General features: G+C 47.5%; 1 protein-coding gene across 1 annotated transcript in view; it reads right to left on the bottom strand.

The window, feature by feature from the left end:
• The window catches only part of CACNA1E (calcium voltage-gated channel subunit alpha1 E), a 234,373-nt gene that overhangs the window by 191,645 nt on the left and 22,067 nt on the right, over positions 1–20,661 (bottom strand). Inside the window, exons 2-3 of the mRNA XM_059728377.1 lie at positions 16,882–16,987; positions 15,858–15,997 (exon numbers count right to left, since the gene is read on the bottom strand). Coding sequence (XP_059584360.1) covers positions 15,858–15,997; positions 16,882–16,987 — 246 coding nt within the window. The remainder of the gene's footprint in view (positions 1–15,857; positions 15,998–16,881; positions 16,988–20,661) is intronic.

The raw sequence follows: 20,661 nt of genomic DNA, 5'->3' as shown, positions 1-20,661 counted from the left end.
CAGCACCCCGCGCCATGTGCCACTCCCCCACACGGCCTGCACCACGCCCCCCTGCGGGGCCACAAACCATGCCCCCCCTCCCCTCCCCATGAGGCAGAGCACACCCTGGCCCCCATCAATTCCGCCTGTCTATCTAGCTGTCAGTAAGGCTCCAGGTCACACATGCACAGTTAGCCCGGAGCATTACGGACAGACAGACACACAGACAGGAGTGCCACAGCTTTTATTATAGTAGAATTTTTATTAGAAAAAATGTCTTTCCTTTATTAAAGAAATCAACAGTTAGGTGACCTCACATTCAGTCCAAGCCTCCTCTGCAGACATGGCTGCCTCTCAAGTTCCTGCCTCTGGACTTGTTAGCCTACTCCCTAGGTCCTCTCTGCCTCAGCTCCAAAGTCTCTATAAATAAAAGGTTGCCATTCCCTCCACTGGATCCATGCACAAGCCAAGTCTGCAACAATGAGTTAGCAAGGTCCACCTAGCATCTCCCAGCAGGATAAACAATGCCTGCTGACAGGGTTTCGTTTATACAACTGCCAGCCTGTTCCAAATCTGCCCCACCCCTACTCCAACCCCATCAGCTTTGTACCCCTGCTGTTCTACTTCTGGATACTAATCCCAATCAACAGGAAAGGGCATCTGGTCTGGGAGCTTATTAGAAACCCCCACTGTAGCAAAGCTGCATAGTAAAACAGCATTCTCGAGGCCACAAGAACCTCCATCCCATGTCCTGTGGGCTATTCTTACTGCTCACTATTTTAGTTTCTCAAAGTTACTATTTTCTCACAATGCAAGCATGCAGGAGAGTCCTGTGGGCCAGGTTCTTAGAAGTGCCAGAGATCTGTTTGGCAAGCTGGGGGCAGGGATATAGAATTTACACAGCTGGCATTATGTCCTCTGTGTCTGCAGCCAGCCAGGGGCCAACTGCATCCTCAGTACAGCTTTAAGACTGCTGTCAACTTGCTAGCTAGTGCTAGCTCTCCTGGCTACTTCTGTCAACCTAGCTAGCTAGTGCCAGCAAGGTTCATCCGAGAGCAAGTACTGTAAGCATGAACAATTCAGAGAGTAATGTTGTACTTCCACCTGTCCAGAACTCTCTCTACCTTCCCAGTTTCTTACTTTCTCTCACATGCAGCACTGCTAAACACCCCCATTACTGTGAATGCTGACCTGTCTCCTGCACTGGAATCAGGATCCTCAGGCCCTGAAGTATCCCAGAGACAATGCTCCTACGATGGAGGGCTGGGAAGTTTGCTTTCAAAGGGAGGAAGGGAAATGGGAATGTGCACTTGGTAACATTTTTTCTTTATAAAAATTGTTGGTAATGGCTCAACCCAAAATACCTCTGAGCTCTGATGGTCTGTATGAGATACAAGCCCAAGTCTGACCATTCCTAAGCTCCAGGTTCATTTGGCTCCAAGGCTGGTTCATATAGCTCTGAATCATCTTTTACAATTAAGTATCCTTCTGCTAAGATTTTGGGGTTCCTGTTGCATGAAGCTTGTGATGTTGCAAATGTGTCAGCTGATCTCACCTTTTCTGAGAGATTAAAAAAAGCATACTAACAATTTTGTGTGAGCTGTGAAAAGTGCTGTGAATAAGTAAATTATCTCTTAGCTCTCCTCCTGAACATCTATTTTAGACCTCATAGCAGGACTTTTCACATGTGCTGCCTATCCCAGCAACTAGAAGCGGAGAAATTCAACCATAGTATCAAGGCTCTGTAACTGTGTGGATGACAGCAGGCCCTGTACTTCTCCTCAGACTTAGGTCTGTCAGCTTCTCACTTAATAGCTAAACTGGGTTCTGAGAGAGAGACTAATCAAGTTTAAGAGAGATTTAGATCAGTGATAGCAGAGGTGTCTACCTGGCCATTGCAAACTGAGCCCATGGGGAAGACTGAGTTATTCCTACATGGAGGCTGTTCACTGACCTCTCTCAAAGGAGTTGTTGGGCTCAGTGCTCAGGTATCACTCTGCACTACAACTGGCTCCCCTCTTGCAATTCTAGGATGCACCTACACTGAGGGGGCAGGTGCCCAGATTTCAGTCCTTGGTGAAGATACACCACTGCAAACTCTTCATGTATTAGGAAAAACTTCTACAGCTGGGCCCAGGGACTGAGCTACCCTGTCATCCCTAGACGGCCATCCTACAGGAAACAGGAAATAGGCAACAAGAATGAAAACAGTTGGAGTGGAGATATGGTAAAGACACCCCATCACAGGAACACCCCAGGGGCTAACCAGCCCCTACTGGTTTGTGAGGATACTAAATGCAGGGGGCTCACAGCAGGTGTTTGGAGAGGAATCTGAGAGTGGATTCACCTGACTGGTATGAAATCCCACAAGCCCTGGCACAAGACTTCCTGGTAAGAAGGCAGTCATTCTGCCCCAAGACTGCTGGCCCACACAGTGCATGCTGCATAATTAGCATTTGGCTGCATGAGCTGATGTTTGTGAAATTTCATTTAAACAAATGACCTGTGGAATGTTAAACTAATTGCGAGGGAGGCTGGAGCCCACCCTTAATGTGAACAGTGCAATCACCAGACATCTCTGGAGGCTCAGCCAGCAGCATGCCCTCTGCTTCCCCAGCAGTGACTCCCCAGGGCCAGCTGCATCCAACACAATATCTTGGCAAAAGAGGAGCAACACCCAGCATCTGAATGATTCTATTATACTCCTCTGGAGCTGGCACCAGGAGCAGCTATAATGCCAGCTCTCCTACATGCTGTTCAGTGAGGCTCGCTCAAGCCAAGATCCACAAACCTCAGTTGTCTCATAATAAACCCAGAAAAAAAAATCTACCAATTAGGCATCTGCTGATTTAGGCTGTGGATATTGAGCTGCAAGGTAGTGTCCTGACCTCTTGTTCCACCATACACCTTGCCCAAGAGACGCACACATTTAAATGCAATGGTCAGAAATGGTTTCACTGTGAAACCAGGAACAACCCAGTGGCTTTGAGTTTAATTTTGGGGTCCATTTGAATACACAGTTCTCAAAGCATCATATAGGGAACTGAATTGACCTGAAGCAGAGCCACAGGGAATGTTCACCAAAACTCATATGAATCAAAACCAGAGTTCCACACAGCTCTGAAAGGGGCTAATACAAAATCCCTGATGCACAAGTGTCTTTCCATTGCTTTCAGTGGGCTCTGGATCACACCAATATCCAGCAAAGACATTCAAGTTGCAATATTCAGGTCCCAATCCAAAGTTTGGGAGAAATTCAGCTAGGGACCCCTAGCCTAATCTCATCCCTAATGCTTATGTCAGGTTTCTAAACACAACTCCATCCAGTTAACAAAAAGAAACAGGGAGAGCAGGGACAGAGCCAGGCGTAACTCCTTTTGCACTGGAATAAAATGAGGCCTTTCTAACATAAGATACTGTATCAAGGACACCATTTCAGAGTTCAGGCATCAGTCTCATCTTGACAAACTCCAAACACACAACATGACAGTGCTGGTTTGTGGGGAAGGAGCCAAACGTTTTCTATGAGGGCTGGTGGGAATGTCAAGGGAGGAGGTTAACCCAGATAATGAGGGGGTGTGGCTGAAAGACACCCACTCCTTTCTAAGCAGAACAAGTTTCTGAAACCTGAAAAAGGAGACATGTGAGGAAGGAGCAAAAGAAAAGACATTCACTGCACATGGGCCAGACCCTGAGCTGGAGGAAGGTGGTGTAGCTCCTCCAACCACAATAGAGCTCCACTGATTTACTCCGGCTCAGGATCTGGCCTGTAATGTTAGTAACCTGAAGAATCTGACTCCCACGGGATTTAAAAATAAAGAAGAGTCTTCTCGAATCAGTGCGTTCCTGCTGCTGGAACATGCCGAGCAGACATGCTTCCTTCTGTTTTCTGAAATCTCACTCATCTTCCCCAAAAGTCTTCCTCTGGGCTTCCCAACACCAGGCCCTGAGGCCAGACCTTCTGTGAGAGAGGGCTAAGCTCACAGCATCTGGTCCTAGAGCACTGGCTCACTCAGAAGGCTTGAGCCTGTGAAGTAACAAGCACCTACTTGGAGACGATGATGTGTGCCCTCAATTTGCAGGGAACCTAAAAACAGCTGGGGGCATCCTGCAGGCTCCTACCTACAAACCCAAAACAGAAAGTAATGGGTAAAGCGTGACATAAAGGAGGGCCTGCTCCTAAGAGGAGCCCAGCACCTCATGAAAGTCAATGGCAGTCTAAAGTGGCCAGCACCACTCAGGATCAGACACAGAAAGAATGACAGAAAATCAGGTACGTCTAAGGTCAGCTCATGGGCTGAGAAAACAGGGCAGAGGCTCAAACTGAGAGAATCAAAAGACCTTGTGCATGGATGGTCCCCAAGCAGAGATTGGGGGGGGGCACAGGAAGACTTCCGAACTACCTTCACTCAACAAGGGTGGATGTAGAGATGCCCTACAGGCACCATCCATGTGTCCCTTCGTGGACAAGACTTCCCCCTGGCTCTCCGGATCCCCCAGTGGCTCCCCAAAACCACCTAAGTCTAGATAAGTCACCAGCAGCATGAAACCTTTCCTTGCCTCCCACGTACCCCATCCCCTCCACAGGGCCAGGGAAATGGCACAGCCCTTTGTATGAGGTGACTGTGTCACACGCATCCTGTTGCCATGGCATATGGCACATGAATCATTCACAAAGCTTGGGAATTAATTATTCATCCAAACCAAACACCAAACACTTTACTAATTGTCCTGAAAGAAAGAAAAGGAAAGGGGGGTGGAGGAGAGGGAGTTGAGGAAGTCATCATGTAGATAACCAGCAATATTCAATAGTCACTGATTTAATAAAGGAAAGAAAGATAAATATCATCTGGGTCAATCAGAGAACATGCTTGTGTTCAGACCAGGTTGCCTTCTAAGACCTCCTTGTGCACTGGTTCTTTGGTTGTGTAGAACTAAAGATTTTATCATGATAATCACATTGTTGTATTGCTGCTCAGGCTTTGAATGTGACATAGGAATGCCTGGATGTCACAGTGTAACCCTTTTCTACCTGCTTTTCTACCCATGACCTCCCATGGCTTTCTAGTTGGAAAGAAACAAGAAGAAACTTTCTCTTGTCTAGTTTAGATACACATTGTGCCCTGCCTTAAACTATTAATACCTATGTTTTTACCTTCTTTCCGAGAAATCTTAGCAGCCCCCCAAGCCATCTCCCTACTGTTTTACAGAAGTGGTTCAGCTAAAAAAACCCTGGAGCTTACACAGTACACATCAGGTGTTTTTATTCTAGAGGCAGTATACACCAAGGACTCTACGCAAAGGGATGAATCACAAGAGAAGCAGATACACTGGGTGATGCCATAACCTGAGAAGCAAACATAATGTAGCTTTAGCTTTTTTCAGGAGATGTTTACTGGCATAACTGGACCCAGTTGTTCACTAAGGTCTGGGATGTCTCCGCTCTAGTAGAAGGGCACTCCAGAACCATGAGATACAGCCACGAAAGCATTGATCCTTTTCCTCTACAGTTGCTGTTTCATTGTCCCTGATGAATGTGCCAGATGTGCTAGGTCATGATGTGCCTGAGGATGCCCAAAAACATATGAAGCAAACCTCCAAACCTCCAAACTGTGGCCATGCTAAGGAGGAAGAGAAGGTAGATGATTCTATGCACTGGGTAATGAAGAGAATTACTCTAAAGCAATTAATCTAAAGGAGATACTTTCTCTCGCAAAGAGAGAAAAAGGCTTTAAAAGCCTTTTAAGCCACACTGGTGCTAAAGAGAAAATGTTGCTAAAGGGACACAATTAATGGGCTGTTTGTACTCATTGCTCTCTGCTGGATACAACCACAGCGAGGCACTGGCATACGGGTGCAGACACAGGTGTGCTCTAACATGGATAAAGCACACGCACGCACACGCATAGGCGCAACATGAGCTGACATATCAGCTTCTACCTTCTGTAGGAGGGGAAGAATTCCCTGCTCATCCACCCCCACCCCTTTTCCTGCTGGGCAGCTACTGAGAGCGCATCAAACTTTAACAGCTTCATTTCTTAGCAGCTGCAAGGGCTGAATATAGATGGAGAGATCCAATGCTCTGACAGCTCCCTGACACCCAGGAGGACCAAAGAACCAAGGCAAGAGGAAAAGGAAAGGAGGGGAACTTATAGACTGCAAGATACCCGAGAGATACCCCCACTGAGCCTTAACTGAGATAGCTAGGTGAGGAGCAGTCTAGCCATGGCAGCATGGAGCTCAGCACAGGCTAGTTTGGGCAGGTTTTGCAACCTACACCCAGTTCTGGTCTGCCACTGCTCTTCAATACTGAGCCTACATTCATGGGCTGCCTTAAAGGGCCTATGGAAGTTAACAGAAAGTCTCCCTTCGTCTACAAAGATGCTTTGGATTGGGACCAAAGAGAACAAATCCTGGTGCCTCATTTCAGCATTCAGCTAGAGACCTGCAAGTGCCCCAAAAAGATGAATGATGGAGTGCATCAGCCAAGTGCTTTAAGTGTGATGTGGACAGGAACAGGTCCCAGGCAGCTGGGCAACACTGCTCCATTCCACCTACAAAATGGCAGGTGTTTGCTCCTAGAGAAGAACTTACTCCCAGTCCCTTGTGTGCAGGCATGGGTTTAAGCATGCACAAGAACACGCATGGGCAGGAAGGACTCCAGGTTCTCATTGCAGAAATAGATGCTAACTGCCTGCTGGCATCATTTCCTCTTATCCATGGACCTGTGGGGGTTCTTCTAAATGCAGGGATTTGTGCCTAAGGAAGATGCATCAGGCCAGATTCTACATCACCTGTTAGGTAGGGCTGTGCAAAGCTTTGGGTGCTGATTCAATGCGGAGGAGATTCAGCCCGATTTGGTGGCCAAATCTTCAAATCCAAATCGAATCAGGGGACCAATAAAAAGGTCCAAATTGATCTGGAAAAGATTTAGAGAGCTTCAGTGATTCAGGCAGTCCCCACCCACTTTAGCAGAGAGCTGGAGCCAGACTCAGAGCTGGTAAGTAAGGGCTGAGAGAGGGGGGGGCTGGAGGAGGGGGGAGGGGACCATGGGGGGAACCCCTGCCAGACCTCATCCCCTGCCTGCTCCCCCATCACCCCTGAGTGCCCCCAACCTCTGCCTGCTCCCCCAGACCCCTCCCCCCCCCTCCCCCCAACAAGGCTGCCCTGCCAGGCCCCAGCTCCCAGCCCTTTAAAAAAAAGTCCCCATTCACTGGCTGCTGCCATGCAGGGGGAAGAGCCCCACTGCCCCACACTGCGTGGGGGGCTCTGCCACAAGCCCCCCCCCGGCTCCCCCAGCCCCTCCCCATGGCTGCTCCGCCCGCCCCAGGTCTGGCCCTTTAAGAAAAAAAAAAGCCCAATAAACCCCCACCTTCCACTGGCTCCTACAGCGGCCTCAGGGCTTCAGAGGGCTTGTGCAGAGCCCCCCACATGGTGCAGGGCAATGGGGGGCAACAGGGATTGCCCCCAGCCACACACCAATGGTGAATCTGGCTCATTCCCAGAATGCCTTCTGCTCTGCCCTGCAATGGGAGGTCCATGACTTAAAGCCTAACCTCATCTCTCATTCCAGGACAAGTTTAGCTATAAGGCTGCTAGTAGCAAGGCCCATGCATGGGGTAGGAAGGGAGTGGCAGGCTCCTCAGAGCACCAGTCTTCTTGCACTGTAAAATACCAGCACTCATTCATTCATTTATTCATTCACTCATCCTGGCCATGTTCCATCACAAGAAATACCTTAATAAAAACCACAGAGCCCCTGGGATTTCCAAGGGGCTTTCAGGTGCACAAGCCATTATTAATCTCTTGTTAAAAGGCCCAAACCTAGCACTTACTTTACTGGCCCCTATTTATTTACCTTGGATTTACACAGTCAATAATTCATCTTCTGCTTCTCCCTCCTCCGCCTATAGCTGCCACTCACACAGAAGCTCAGCACCAATGAAATCTAGCTGGGCTCTCATGATCCTCTGTCCTCTCAGCTGGCCTGCAGAGCTTTTCCCAGGCAAGTGCAGTCTCTGTGTTTGAAAGCTGCAAATGTCAAAGAATTGGGCCTGACAGCTGTCAATGAAGCTTGACGTTTGGGAAAGGCCAGGCTGCAGGAGCACAGTCTTCTGAAAAACAGAATCCTTCTGCTAACCTCCACCTCCAAAATGGAATTAGAAAGACAGAAGATGCAGAGGAAAAGAAACAGATGAGAAATATACAGGGAGCCTGCAAAAATAGAAAAACAAAACCCCTTTGCTAACCTCTACAATTAACAAAAATCTGGTTGCTGCACAAATTTACAAAGGCTTTCTTTTCATTTTAAAAGGTTTCCCCCTCTCTTTGTCTCCTGTGACATGTTATTTTATTACAACTGCTATATGAAAGCCAATACAATCCATGATCCTAAAGAATCACAATGTGCTGAGCATACATCCACCTAAATATTTGTAGAGGACGTTTAACCTCATCCTTCCCTGCCCCTCTTAAATTTGATGCCAGCTTAGGGATCATGTCCTCTTCTCAGTCCACAAAGCAAGCACTGCGCAAGCACTAGAAGTGTAAGCTTCCTTCACTGTGTGACAAGTGGAAAGACCAGTATTAGTGAGTTGACAATCCAGTGGTTGATTTTCCAAACCCATTCAGAATTTGGCCTTTCTGCTGGGACCTTTTGTAACGGTGGTAATTGGTGGGAGAGTGGCATCCCCCAAAATGCCTAACTGTTCCAAATTTTCCAGGCAGTCTTAATTCAGTGTCTGTGTCCCAGTGTCCCCAAGGACTCCCTGAGATGGGATATCTGTCCCAAATTTGAAAATTGGTCCCAGATCAGTGCTCAGTAGCATCCTGCTGCATCTGCTAAGAGGACATAGCACAATGCTAAATAACAAGTTCACCTGGCACAGCACCCAAACTAATTAACTCAGTCTCTCAACTAAGCTAATTAGCTGCCCCAAAGCACTGCACTCAGGTGGTTACAGCTGGAAGAGCTCTGTAGGCCACAAGTGGTTCCAGAAATCTATGGAGCATGCAGAACTATGTTCTTGATTTTATTCCTGAAATGCAAGACGTTTCAGTCATCTCTGTTTACATAGATGATAGCAGCTGAGATCTACATCTGTTTAGTTGGTTGTCCCTAATGTTGATAATTACACATCATTTGCCATATTTGATCCTACACATACTTTAAAATGGAATCCAGTGATTCCAATTTCAAAGTCTGGCCAATTTTGAGCTGTGTATTGGAAAAGTGTGTACGTGCATGCACAAACTCAGGAGGGGAAAGTGTATTTTCCCTGCTCATGCCTCCAAAATGACTGAAGAAATTTATTTCATGTTTTAAAAAAATCTGTGTAGATAGAAAACCACTAAAAAGACATTTTTCAGGAAGTCATGATTATATGGAAACAGGTTCTACACAGAAATCTTTTGTAAATGTAACAGATGGCTGCCAAGTAGAAGTTTTAATGTCAGTAACTCTCAGTGAGTGTCAGTTTCTGTTGTGGTGAACATCTGGATTTATTGGCTTAAGAAATAAACATTGATCAAGGCAATGCCAGTGTCAGCAGTTCCAACAAGGGATAATGGGGAAGATTCTCACCAGGTATAAGTTGTCACAGCTCCATTGCTCTGACAATCTACACCAGCTGAGAATCTGCCACCATCTATCCTGTTGCTCATGGAAACATAAAGCCAATATATGTGTTGTTATGGACAGTCCAAATGTCTCCATCATAAATACCTGAGGATCCCCAGGTTATGACCATGTATTGCCAAAGCACAACCAACTTTCTCTGTCCCAACTTCAAGGAGTAGATATGAACTACCAGTCCACAAAGAAATGAACACCCAGTGTTAACTTCAGACAAGCTTAGCAAGAGCTGGATATTTGGTGTTTGCCAATTAATTCATCAGAGGTTGATCATTCACCCAATCAAGATGCAGTTATTTACATATGCACTCCATTAATTAACATGGTTCTGGACTCTAGAACCATTTGGTTTCTCAGAGGGCAACAGGATGAACTTCTCTATACATTTGAGAGACCATTTTTTCAGTTCAGTGGTATAGCCTATCAGCCAGGGGAGTTTTTGATAGCAGGGGGCCTTTACTTCCTTGGAGAGCCTACCAACCCCATTCTACTCCTGAACAGAGATTTTTAAGCTCATATTTGTTGAAAGTAAATTTCAATCTGTACATCTGATTGTGAACTCCCAATCTTGTCTGTTGCTGATTTAGTTACACAATTCAGTGACATGGGGAACAGAAACAATGCTACCTGACTTAGGCAACTAACTGCTGTAGCATGAACTGCAAAGTGCAAATATTTCCCACAAGTTGCTTGCAAACAATTTTCAGTCCAAGGATTATTTGCTGAAGAAAGTCACTAATAAGTTAGAAGAGTGCAAACTGGAGAATGTTGTTGTCAGCTGACAAATCCAGTAAAACAGAGCAGTGAAAGCTGTTTCTGCTCCTTACCCACAATCCTTTCTAATACTGAGATGAGAATAACGGGAGCCTGCAAAAACATAGAGTATGATAGGATGCAGAAAGTATGTGCTGTCTGACATAGCATAGCACAATGTTGCAGAGGCATAACCAGGCAACCCAGTGCCTGGGGCAGCAGCGGCTGCTGGGCTCCAATGTCCATGGCATGGCCAGTCTGTAGCAGCAACAGCTACTATATTTCCATGCTCCCACCCCCCTCCCAGTCCCGAGTCAGTGCCCCGGGCTGTGGCCTCAGTCACCCCACCTTAGTTATGCTACTGCAATACTGCATTGCATCATTTGTAGGGCCCTGAGAAAATTGTTGATTCCATGTAGAAAATTTGCAGCACGTGTGCGATTAAAGTATCATTTTTCACAGAATATTCATGGAACTACCATTGATCTTGGCAAATGGGTCCTGGTAGTCCCGTGAATATTCTATGAAAAATGATATTTTACCCGTGTGCATGCTGCACACGCAGCAGACCCATAAGGGGTGGGGGGAAATATTATTTGAGGGCCTGAGCCCCACCTGACCCCCGCCCCTCCCTCCTGCAGGGCTCTTGTGGGGCCAGGGCGCGCTGCAACTGTAAGCAGCAGCGGAGGAGCGGCTGCATGCCAAGTGCTGCTGGGCAGTGCGGGACAGAGGTGTTGTTTTAAACCCTGTTAGCCCTGGCCTTCTGCCACCTATGGCAGGCACACGCACATTGGCCCCATCCACCTTGAGAGTCCCTAAGTCCTGGCCCTCTAAAACCTCTTCCCCCTTACTCCCTATACAATTACCTTCTTCCGGCTGCCTAGCTGCATCCTAGCCATGCCCCCAGCAGCCTCTTGCATGCTGGAATGCCTCGAAAGCCCGGGTTTCCCCATGCAGGCTGGAATGATGCCAGCCTGCAAAGGGAAACCTGTGCTTTTGTTCTGCATGTTTTTCTGGCACAGGCTCGTGACCCTTAAAAATCATGATGTGGGGCTAATTTCACAGTATCTGCGCAATCCACAAAATCACGATTTTCTCAGGGCCCTAATCATTTGCCAGATCTCAAACCAACCTTAGTTCCTAGTTACCCAAGTGCTTCCTCCTCTGATGTGACCCATCTCAGAAGTGTCACAATCCAGCTGAGAACTGGTTCTTGCCTGTTCTAAACTACACACCTGCAAGTTAACCCTGTGTTCTGTTGGACTCCTCACAGGTGTCAAATACATTCAATACAAAACTGTATTTTATTTTTTTTTACTGGCAGACATCAATCCGATACACCCACCACACACTGTCAGCAAGAAACTACCAGATGCTTTGCAAGTGCTTTCATCTGCCTTCTGGCCATGACTCTGCACAAAGTTTGTCCTGCTTCAACCAAGATCAGGACAACAATAAGGAGTTTCTTGGATGGGTTAGAATAGCTGCTGACCAACAGAAAGGCTAGGGGTGGAGATGGGGGCAGAAGGAGAGGATGAAGCATCTCTAGAAAGATAAGAGGCCTGCAACAGATGGCATAATCAAGGAGGTCTCTTTCAAAACTGGTAAAGCGACCTTGGAATCACCCCCAACACGGGGAAGTTTCTAAATAATCCTTAGCGACTCTTGTTGTTGATGCCTACACACACGGTGAATGGGCTTTTCAGAGGAAGGCCTCTATGTCTGTCAGCATGTTGGATTGTATGGAGCTAACAGCCCTTCATGGACAATTGATTCCCTGGCCCTGTGCCCAGAACATGGAGAAACTGGGAACATGTTCATGAGTGAGTAATCACTGAGCGCTGACTCAGCATCATGTCACTTACAGTCAACTCATCCAGGCTGACACGAAGAGAGGAGAAAGGTCACTAGTAAAAACCTCTTCCACATCCCAGTGTTTCACCCATCCCCATGCTAGGCAAAGGCCTATGTCAGATATCCCCTCTGCCCCTGAAAGAGCCCCTGCATTTAAGTGTCTGCCCTCCTGACCTGTCTGGTGGGGGTTACCTCCATAGCTCTAGGCTTTGGAATCCCCCTGTCCTGAGGTGATGAGCAGGGAGCTCCCTCCAGGTACATTAACAGGTAGGTTCAAATCAGCTGCCCCTGCTAATCCCTTTGGGAGCTGGAAGGGAACTATCCCAATGTGACAGGCTGGAAGTTTCACCTGCCTATTTATGTTGGGCATATGACACGGGATTTATCTGCTTTGTCTCCTCCAGTGGAGGAGAATGTTCCTGCAAACACCTTTCTTCACTATGATGTCCACCATCCCCGTAGAGGAAGCCTTTTGGAGAAGTTGTCTCATTATGGGCTATAAAGAACCCACATTCTAGTCAAAAGAGCTGTGGTCTCCTCACGACCCTTTGAAGGACAGTGGCAAAAAGACAGGGGACCTAGAAAGGCATGACTCCGGGGCATTGGTGACTGTGAAGCATCTGCAGACTCAGACAAAGCAGCTCCCTCCTAGCTGCACCAAGTATGCTACAGGACAAGTCTGTACAGGTGTCTGTCCTCAGGCAACACATCACAGCCAGAGCCCTCTAATCACTGAAGAGGGCTGCAAAGTGATGCTGGATAGATCTAGTTGTATCCCAGGATACTCTGTCTCCACCCTTGACTATCTGAATACATCCACTGGGCCCAGGAGCTTATGAATGCTCTCATGGTAGTACTGAGTCAGGCTAGCCTTCCCTAGTCCCTGCTACCTCAGCAATCCCAGCCAGGCTGGATAGGATAGAAAGGGAAGAAGAAACGTGAATGATGCAGCTGCTGTGAAAAGCACACGATCAGGCCTGGTATGATCTAGCAGCAGGGGAGAGGAGCATGTTGAGGGCGGGTGCAATGATGGCTCAGAGGAGTAGGAGAGGTCTTGCTCACTGCATGGATCCTTTCCAAGGAGTCAGAGGAGCACCTTCCCCCACTCCGCCCCACCCAGCTGCTCTCCTGAATCAGAGCCCTTCAGCACATGACTGTCTATCACACGCCCCACCCCAATGCACACACTAGCTCTAGCAAGTGCGATCAGGGCTGCTAGCAGCAGTTGCAGAGAAGGGCCAGACAATGGGATTTCACCAGGTCAAAACCTTTTAGGGCTAAAAAAGTTAAAAATATTTACATAGCTATGGTGAACAGCAGAGAATTGACCAAGAGCCTCTGAAGGCTCATCAGTGAGTGCTGGGTCACTGAACAAGGCAGGGACAGACACCAGTGAGTACAATCCTGCTGCTGGACCATTAGGAGGCCCCCAAGTCAAACTCCTGAGACCACCTCTAACCAGAAAACCAGCCCCCCACCCCCCTTGCATATAGGCCATAGGACCTTGCGTTATGTGTTTGGCACTATTGGAAGCAGCATTGCATCTCACTTCATTTCAAAGTACAAAGCCAAGGTGCAACTGAGACTATGCTGAAAATCCACTGGGAAACAGATTCCACCTGCTGCTTATTCCTGCCTGAGAAGTGACACATGTACACTGGCAAACAGAACATCCCTGGCTTCCAGGTGGAAGGGGCAAGGAGGGACTCACTCTCCACTAAATCTTTTTAGGTCCCACAACAGCTTCTGGCACTATGGAACCAAAATCCATGGCAAACTTTCCCACCCCCTTCATTACAGTTCTTCCACCAATGGGACATTTCTAAATAGAAGATTTTCATCTTTCAACAATGCCAGCAATGGTCAAAAACACCCCACACTACACCCCTTACAAGACCCCTTCACCTCCATCTCCTCAAAGCCAGGAACTAGCTGTCATGAAGGTGAGGCCACTGGTTACCTCTCCTAGTGGAGACGGAACAAAGCGACTGAGACTGGTCCTGAGAACTGGATCTCAAGAATGAAACGCAAACACAGGCACTCACTGGACTTGCCTTTCTTCCCTGCTGCCTCACTGGCTTTTGAAGTCAGACAAGCAAACAGAAACTCGCATGCTCTTTAAAAGCAATGTGAAACATGCGTCTACTGCATTCATTGCCAGAAGTCACAGGTGGGCAATTGCAGACAGAAGTACACTCAGGCAGCAGGCACTAGAATGAGACTGCTGGTCTCACACTTCTCCTTGTTTCATCTAATCTCCTTGGCCAGCCCACATGGAAGGGGGCAGCCACCTTCAACATCAACAATGCAGTAGTTTCTTTTTAAACCTCTGGAAAGCATGAATGTCCCCATCATGCTTGATCACACAATTGCAGCGAGACTCAGAGAATCAGGATTCCTGGGTTCTACTCTGAGATCTGTCCTCAGTTGCATGAGAGACTTTGATTCACATTCTATCACTGTCTCAGTTTCCTAATCTGCAATCTTTGAAGTAATAGGAAAGACAAGCTGCAGCCCTTATTCATTAGACCTTGGATATTAGAATTTGTGCTTTGAGATCCACAGATGACAAGAGCCATCTGTTTCTATATATCAAACTAGCTGCTTTAAACAGACCACTGTTTCAATCAACCCACAAATAAATGCACACATGCAGAAACGGATGGAGCTGCAGTCTGGATTTTTCTTTGCTTTTTGAATACCTAGGGTCGCCAGTTTTTATTTGCTCAACTGTCAGATGCGCCCTGTCCAAGGATGCTCACACTGGACACTAAAGGGTACTGCTCCTTGCTTACCTTCACAGATCATCACACTTCTCACAAACTCACCCAAGGAACATTTCATTCACTTGCTTTCACATTTTCTGTGTGAAACTCAGTCATCTCTCTCAATGCTGAACTCCCAGGTGGAATCAACAATCCTGTCACACCCAGGATTATCCCCAATCTGGCAACAAGTGGCATGGCCAATAATTCCAAATAGTACAGAGAGGCTAGAGAGGCAGATGTCCCCAGACACGGTCCTAAAATACAACTGTAGTACGATGGGTCAGCAAGTAATGCATTGCTTCAAACTGGATTCCTACACAGAATTGAGCGTGTTTCTGCTTTTGATAATGATTTTATAAAGATAGCAGAAGCCAGCAGTCATCTCCAATAAGGCATTTTTAGAGGACCTGGGGGGGAAAGGTCTTTCTAGATCCTAGTTCTAAAACTCTAGTAAGCATCCTACTTCCAAGACAAATTCAGATCAGCTCCTCAGCTGAACAGCGTGCCATTTACTTCTTCTTGGGCAGGGTTCCCACACACTCTCCCACTTTTCTTGTTCACTCTGTCACAGTCCCAGGGGCAGGGTAGCATCCAGCCTCCAGCCAAGAGGAGGGTAACTCCATCCAGCATGTTACAAGTGAGCTCTTCCTCTTTCACTTGGAGGTTAGGCATGTCCCACTGTGCCAACTAGGTGAGTGGGGGCCCAGGAATAGAGTGGCCTGAAAATAAACTCCCAGCCCCAGGTAAGAATTAGCAGAATTATTCAAGTTGGACCTCACTGGAGCAAAGAATCTGGTTCATGAATCTGCAAATCACCCTACCTACCAGTCTTTTGGCCATACCACTAGGCAGGCTGATGGAGAACTTACCCACTGAGGACCACAATGAAGTCCATGACGTTCCAGCCATTCCGCAGGTATGAGCCCTTGTGGAAAACGAATCCCAGAGCAACGATTTTAATCCCAGCTTCAAAACAAAAGATCCCGATGAAGTAAGGCTCTGTCTTCTCCTGCAGAAAGGGACCCAGCACATTGGTAAGAAGGGGAGAGGCAGCAAATGTCCAGGGCACATGTACAGCTTGCAGCCATTTTACCAGTATTTAACACTGAGCTGCCATGCCCAAAATTCCCTGCTGGGCCCCATTCAGAGATCCCCCTTCCCAGCACAAGCCTAAACCCCTCTTTAACCCACAGCACTGAATGATAAGCTGTGGAGTTCTGCCACTGTCTCACTTGCCTCACCCTCCGATGTCCAGCTGGCAAAATCTTTCTGAAATCCCCATTTATAGTGTCCCAGGTCCACCCAGAGGACAAACTCCCCTATCCCCAGGTATTCTACAGGAGGCAGTGGAGGGGTAAAATCTTCCTGAGGCATAAAAGTTGGAGAGAAAAAAAGCTCCCACCCACTTCTGTCCTACTCCAAAGCCAGCCCAGGATCTCCATAATCAGGCAGATAGCAAAGGGACTGCACCTGCAGCTTTCTGATAAGCAGTAGGCATCGAAGGGTTAAACCTCAACAACTGAGGTCACGTGCATGTAGCAAACTTCCCAGGCCCGGCAATGGTACCTCAAGTGCATGAGGCTGCTCTGTAGAAGCTGCCTCCTAAACCAGGAGCCCAGGTAGCCGTGTCTGCACAGCACTTCAAACAAGCTATTTAGCACCCTGAGGACCTGAGGCCCACCTGAGCCTATACTGTTTCCAGCATAGGAGACAGCCTTCCTGGATCAACATGGTACACCTGAGGGCACTATTGACAGGCATGGTAGGTTTACAGCATACACACAGCCTGATGGACTGGTACGGGTTCCTCACCAGGTTCAACACCCACTAACACTGAGACAACCCCAGAACTGATTCCAGAGGAGAAGGAGGGTATGAGAGAAAGGCACTTACTAATCTTCGGGACATAGGTGTCTTGTCATCCCCCGGCAGGTGCTGCTCCAGCGCCAGGACGATGCAGTTCGCAATGATCGTGGCCAGAATCATGTATTCGAAGGGAGTGGGAGGGTGAGTTAAGGAACTGGAGTAAAATAGCAGAGGTGGAACAAGCCTCTAATTCACTGCCTGCCTTTCTTCCTCAGCCTTTGTCACTTCATCTGCTGGGCACTGTTTGTCAAATAATCATCGTTTCTCCCTGCGTGCACACACAGAGGGAGCGGCAGGGAGATAAGCTTTCATTTACCACTGCTCCTGAGCATCAGGGTAAGACCTACTGACAAAGCTTTCTGGAAATGACAAAAGCAATGAGGAAAGAGCCGAAAGCACCACTGAGCACTTCTACACCTTCCAGCAAGCAACCCGCTGGGGCCCAGCCCTCCCCTTTCACCAGTCAACAGCAAAGCCAGCACTGGAGACCAAAGGGGGCAAGTGCCCATGGTATCCAGTATACCAGGTAGCTGCCAGAAAATCAAGTCAAGCTCCTCAGAAAGGAGGCAGGAGGGATCCTTAAACTGGAAGCATGCAGGAAGCAGGTTCATATCGTCTAGGACCAGAATACAGAAACAGGTATGTACAAAGGTAGAAGTTTGCTCACAAGCCCCACTTTGAAGCCCAGATGATCTGTCACTTGAACCAGCAAATTTGCCAGGCTGGAATGCCAGATTCAAATAGCCTGCTATTTCCAGGTTCAGGGCAGTACTTTACCTTCTTCTAGCCAGGTCTCAGCCAGCCAAACCCCTGCTGTCAATTCCACTAACTGTGGTGAGAAACAGCACATTCTCTTGTAGCCTTGGAAAATCCTTTCTAGCCTTGTGCATAGACTCGCTCCTAAGCCTTACCCCATCCTGAAGCAGAGCTTTCCTCTTCTCTGGGGACATGCCTACCCTACAGATACTCATGATGGCTTTAAGAACAGCTTCCAGGTTAGAAGTTAGCCTCAACTGACTGTATTTATAAAATACTGGCTCAGCCTACCATGCCTGGGAATTACATGCCAGCCCCTACCCTGCCATTTTTGGCTGAGATTTTAGAAAAAAAGCAGTAGTGAGACAGGTAGAGAAATACTGGGATAACTCAGGTCTGGTTTAAGCAAGGATGCAGTGCTGACCCTCCCTTGTCACGGCCAGGAGTGAAAGGCTCCCTGCAGTGAACAGTGAGGATGTGTTCTTCTCTGCTGGCGTGCATGGGTTTCTCAGTGAAGTCTGATAGAGCTGCTTGTCATTTTCTGTTGTATTGCGCATCTTATCCACCAGATGCAACTGGAGAATCTCATTGAGGCACACCAGTTTGTATCACTGGCGGGACTCCTTTCTGGCCATATAGTTCAGATTATACTTGGCATTACTCAGCAATCAATACTTGCTCCAATGCTCTTTAGTTTTTGCATGGACCCTCTGCAAGCATTGAGAGAGATTTAGATTGGTTGAGACACCTCTCTTTATTTTCCAGGATTTGAAGGGGGGATATTAGACATCTTGGTGCTTGCAGGGGGAAATGTGATTTTGGATGGGTGGGAATTGACTTGAGATAAAATTACAGTTCTCTAGGCCAGAGACTCTCTTGATAATACTGCAAAGCATAGCACTGAGCACAGGAGTGGTACTTAGATGATATTAACCCACACAAAATGCACATGCCATTTTGTATTGCAGGGTGTTGTTATATATGGTTTTAGTTAAATAGGATTGTGTGTGCATTTATATATATTATATATATATAGTATCTTGTTTTCTGTTCCCTGCCTGGGTAAGCTGGAAAGGGACAGGAGATATTGCACATGGGCAACTACCTAGGGCTTTTGTTAGGCCTGTTGTCTGAGGATACCCCTGTTGTTTAGTTTAAATAAAAGTGAATGGGGGTCAGCCACATAAATAGGAGTCATCAGACCCCCAGCCTAATTGGCTAACTGGTCAGTGTTCTCTTTTTAAAATTAATTGGTTAAGAGGAAAACTATAAGCAAGACAAGCCCCCATTGGAAAAGCTTGTGTGATGCCATGTATATAGAAACTTCTCAATTAAGATGCAGCTCTCTTTTTCTCCAGGGGCTGCTGAGACCTGAAAAGCTGAATTGGGAGCTGGCAAAACTGCTCCCCATGGGGGTCTCCCCACTTCACTGGAGAAGTGAACTGAAGCTATGTGAAGGGAAAGCCTCAGGTACTGGGAGAGAAAGTCTGTCTAAGGGCTTGAGACCCTTATTCTCTCCCTCTTCTTTCCCCTTTTGTTTTTTCTGGGTTTTGAGTGGGATAATACTGTGGGAGGTGTTAATCCCTGAAGCAGACTAGCCAGGGTTGGAGCCTGGAATGTTTTAGTTGCTGTTGCAACTTCTTTTGGTTCCAGCCTAGCTGTGTGGCTGAACCCCAGCTGTGGTTTGCTGGCAGAGCTGGGCCAGGATTACAAGCCTAGTGTGCTTTAGGCCAGGGCTGAGTGTCTGGCACCTATTAGTTGGTGTTGCAACATCTTTTGATTTCAGCCTAGCTGTGTGGCTGAACCCTAGCTGTATGTCTTGCTGGCAATTCTGGCCAGAATTAAGGGCTTGGCAAATCTGAGCCAGGCTTAGGGCCTTTACTGGGATAATGCCATGGGGGTATTAGTCCCTAGAGCAAATTGACCAGTAATGGAGTCCTGCCAGTTATTGGCCTGCATAGGCCTGACGCCCTTTTTGTTGTTTCAAAGCTAAGGGATTTTGTTTACGTGGGACACCCTAGCCAAATTCAGTGATCCCAGATTTCTCTGGGGGCTCAAGCCATAGTAAAATTTGAACCTGGCCCTAGTTGATGCTGACTGGTGCCTAGCAGAAGGGTTAAAAAAATACAGCAGGCAAAAGTTCTATTGACTGGGCCTGAGAGATGAGAGGATGAGAACTGCCCCCTGGTACCTGCCCGAAAATGAGGAGTCATCACAGAGAGCTACCATGCTTCAGGATGTAAGGATTTTCTAAAGCTTTGGCTTTTGCTCAGCTCTGCTCCCATTCAGTTCAGTGGGAATGATCTGAAAGAGGCCAAAAGGAAACCAACGTTCAATGGTTCTGAGTGTTTGAGGACCCTGAGCGCAGCTGGGCATCAGGGATCAATGTCAGAAGATTCAGTGCTAGCTGTGCTTGCAGGGGTCACCATGCTGACTCCTACCTTAGTTCTGCCAAGAATGCCAACCAGAACATGCTCATTCTCTGCTTCCCCATGAGCACTAAGCCGAGCAGGGAAAAATCCCACTCCAAAGCCATAAAGCTCCTGCTTTTTCCTCCTCCAAATCACTGCCTCCATAATGAGTGAGGACTATCCCTCTGAAAATGAGTAGCCAGAGGGAGAGGTCTGCCAGTGTTTGGCTATGGACTGGCTACATCCCACCATACCTGTTGGGTCTTGTCCTCATGTATACAGGGTCTCAATGGGAAAGGCTGACAGTCACTGCTGAACCCTGTGGATCCTGCACGGTCCAGTCCTGATAGGGCTGCCCTAAATGCATTATGTAATGGCAACATCAGAGTGGAATTGGTTCTTACCACCCCAGCCCTAGCACCAGACTGTATCTCCCATGGTGACCTGACAGCTGGTAGGCAGGAGCCCCTTTGTACCATTAAGGGTAGGCTGGTGCTACCTGCTCTAATGTGGGCTACTGAAAAGACTGACCTGTCAGCTCCTGCTACTGGATTGTTGCTGGAGGGTGGGAGAAGGGAGCTTGCCAGGTGAAATATGCAGTAGAGGCACAAAGTATTGGTTTATTACTGTTATTAATATT

The sequence above is a fragment of the Alligator mississippiensis genome, chromosome 5 (assembly GCF_030867095.1).
Source record: "Alligator mississippiensis isolate rAllMis1 chromosome 5, rAllMis1, whole genome shotgun sequence".
Lineage (NCBI taxonomy): Eukaryota > Metazoa > Chordata > Crocodylia > Alligatoridae > Alligator > Alligator mississippiensis.
The sequence above is the reverse complement of the archived record's forward strand: the minus strand, read 5'-3'. Positions and strand labels throughout refer to the sequence as shown.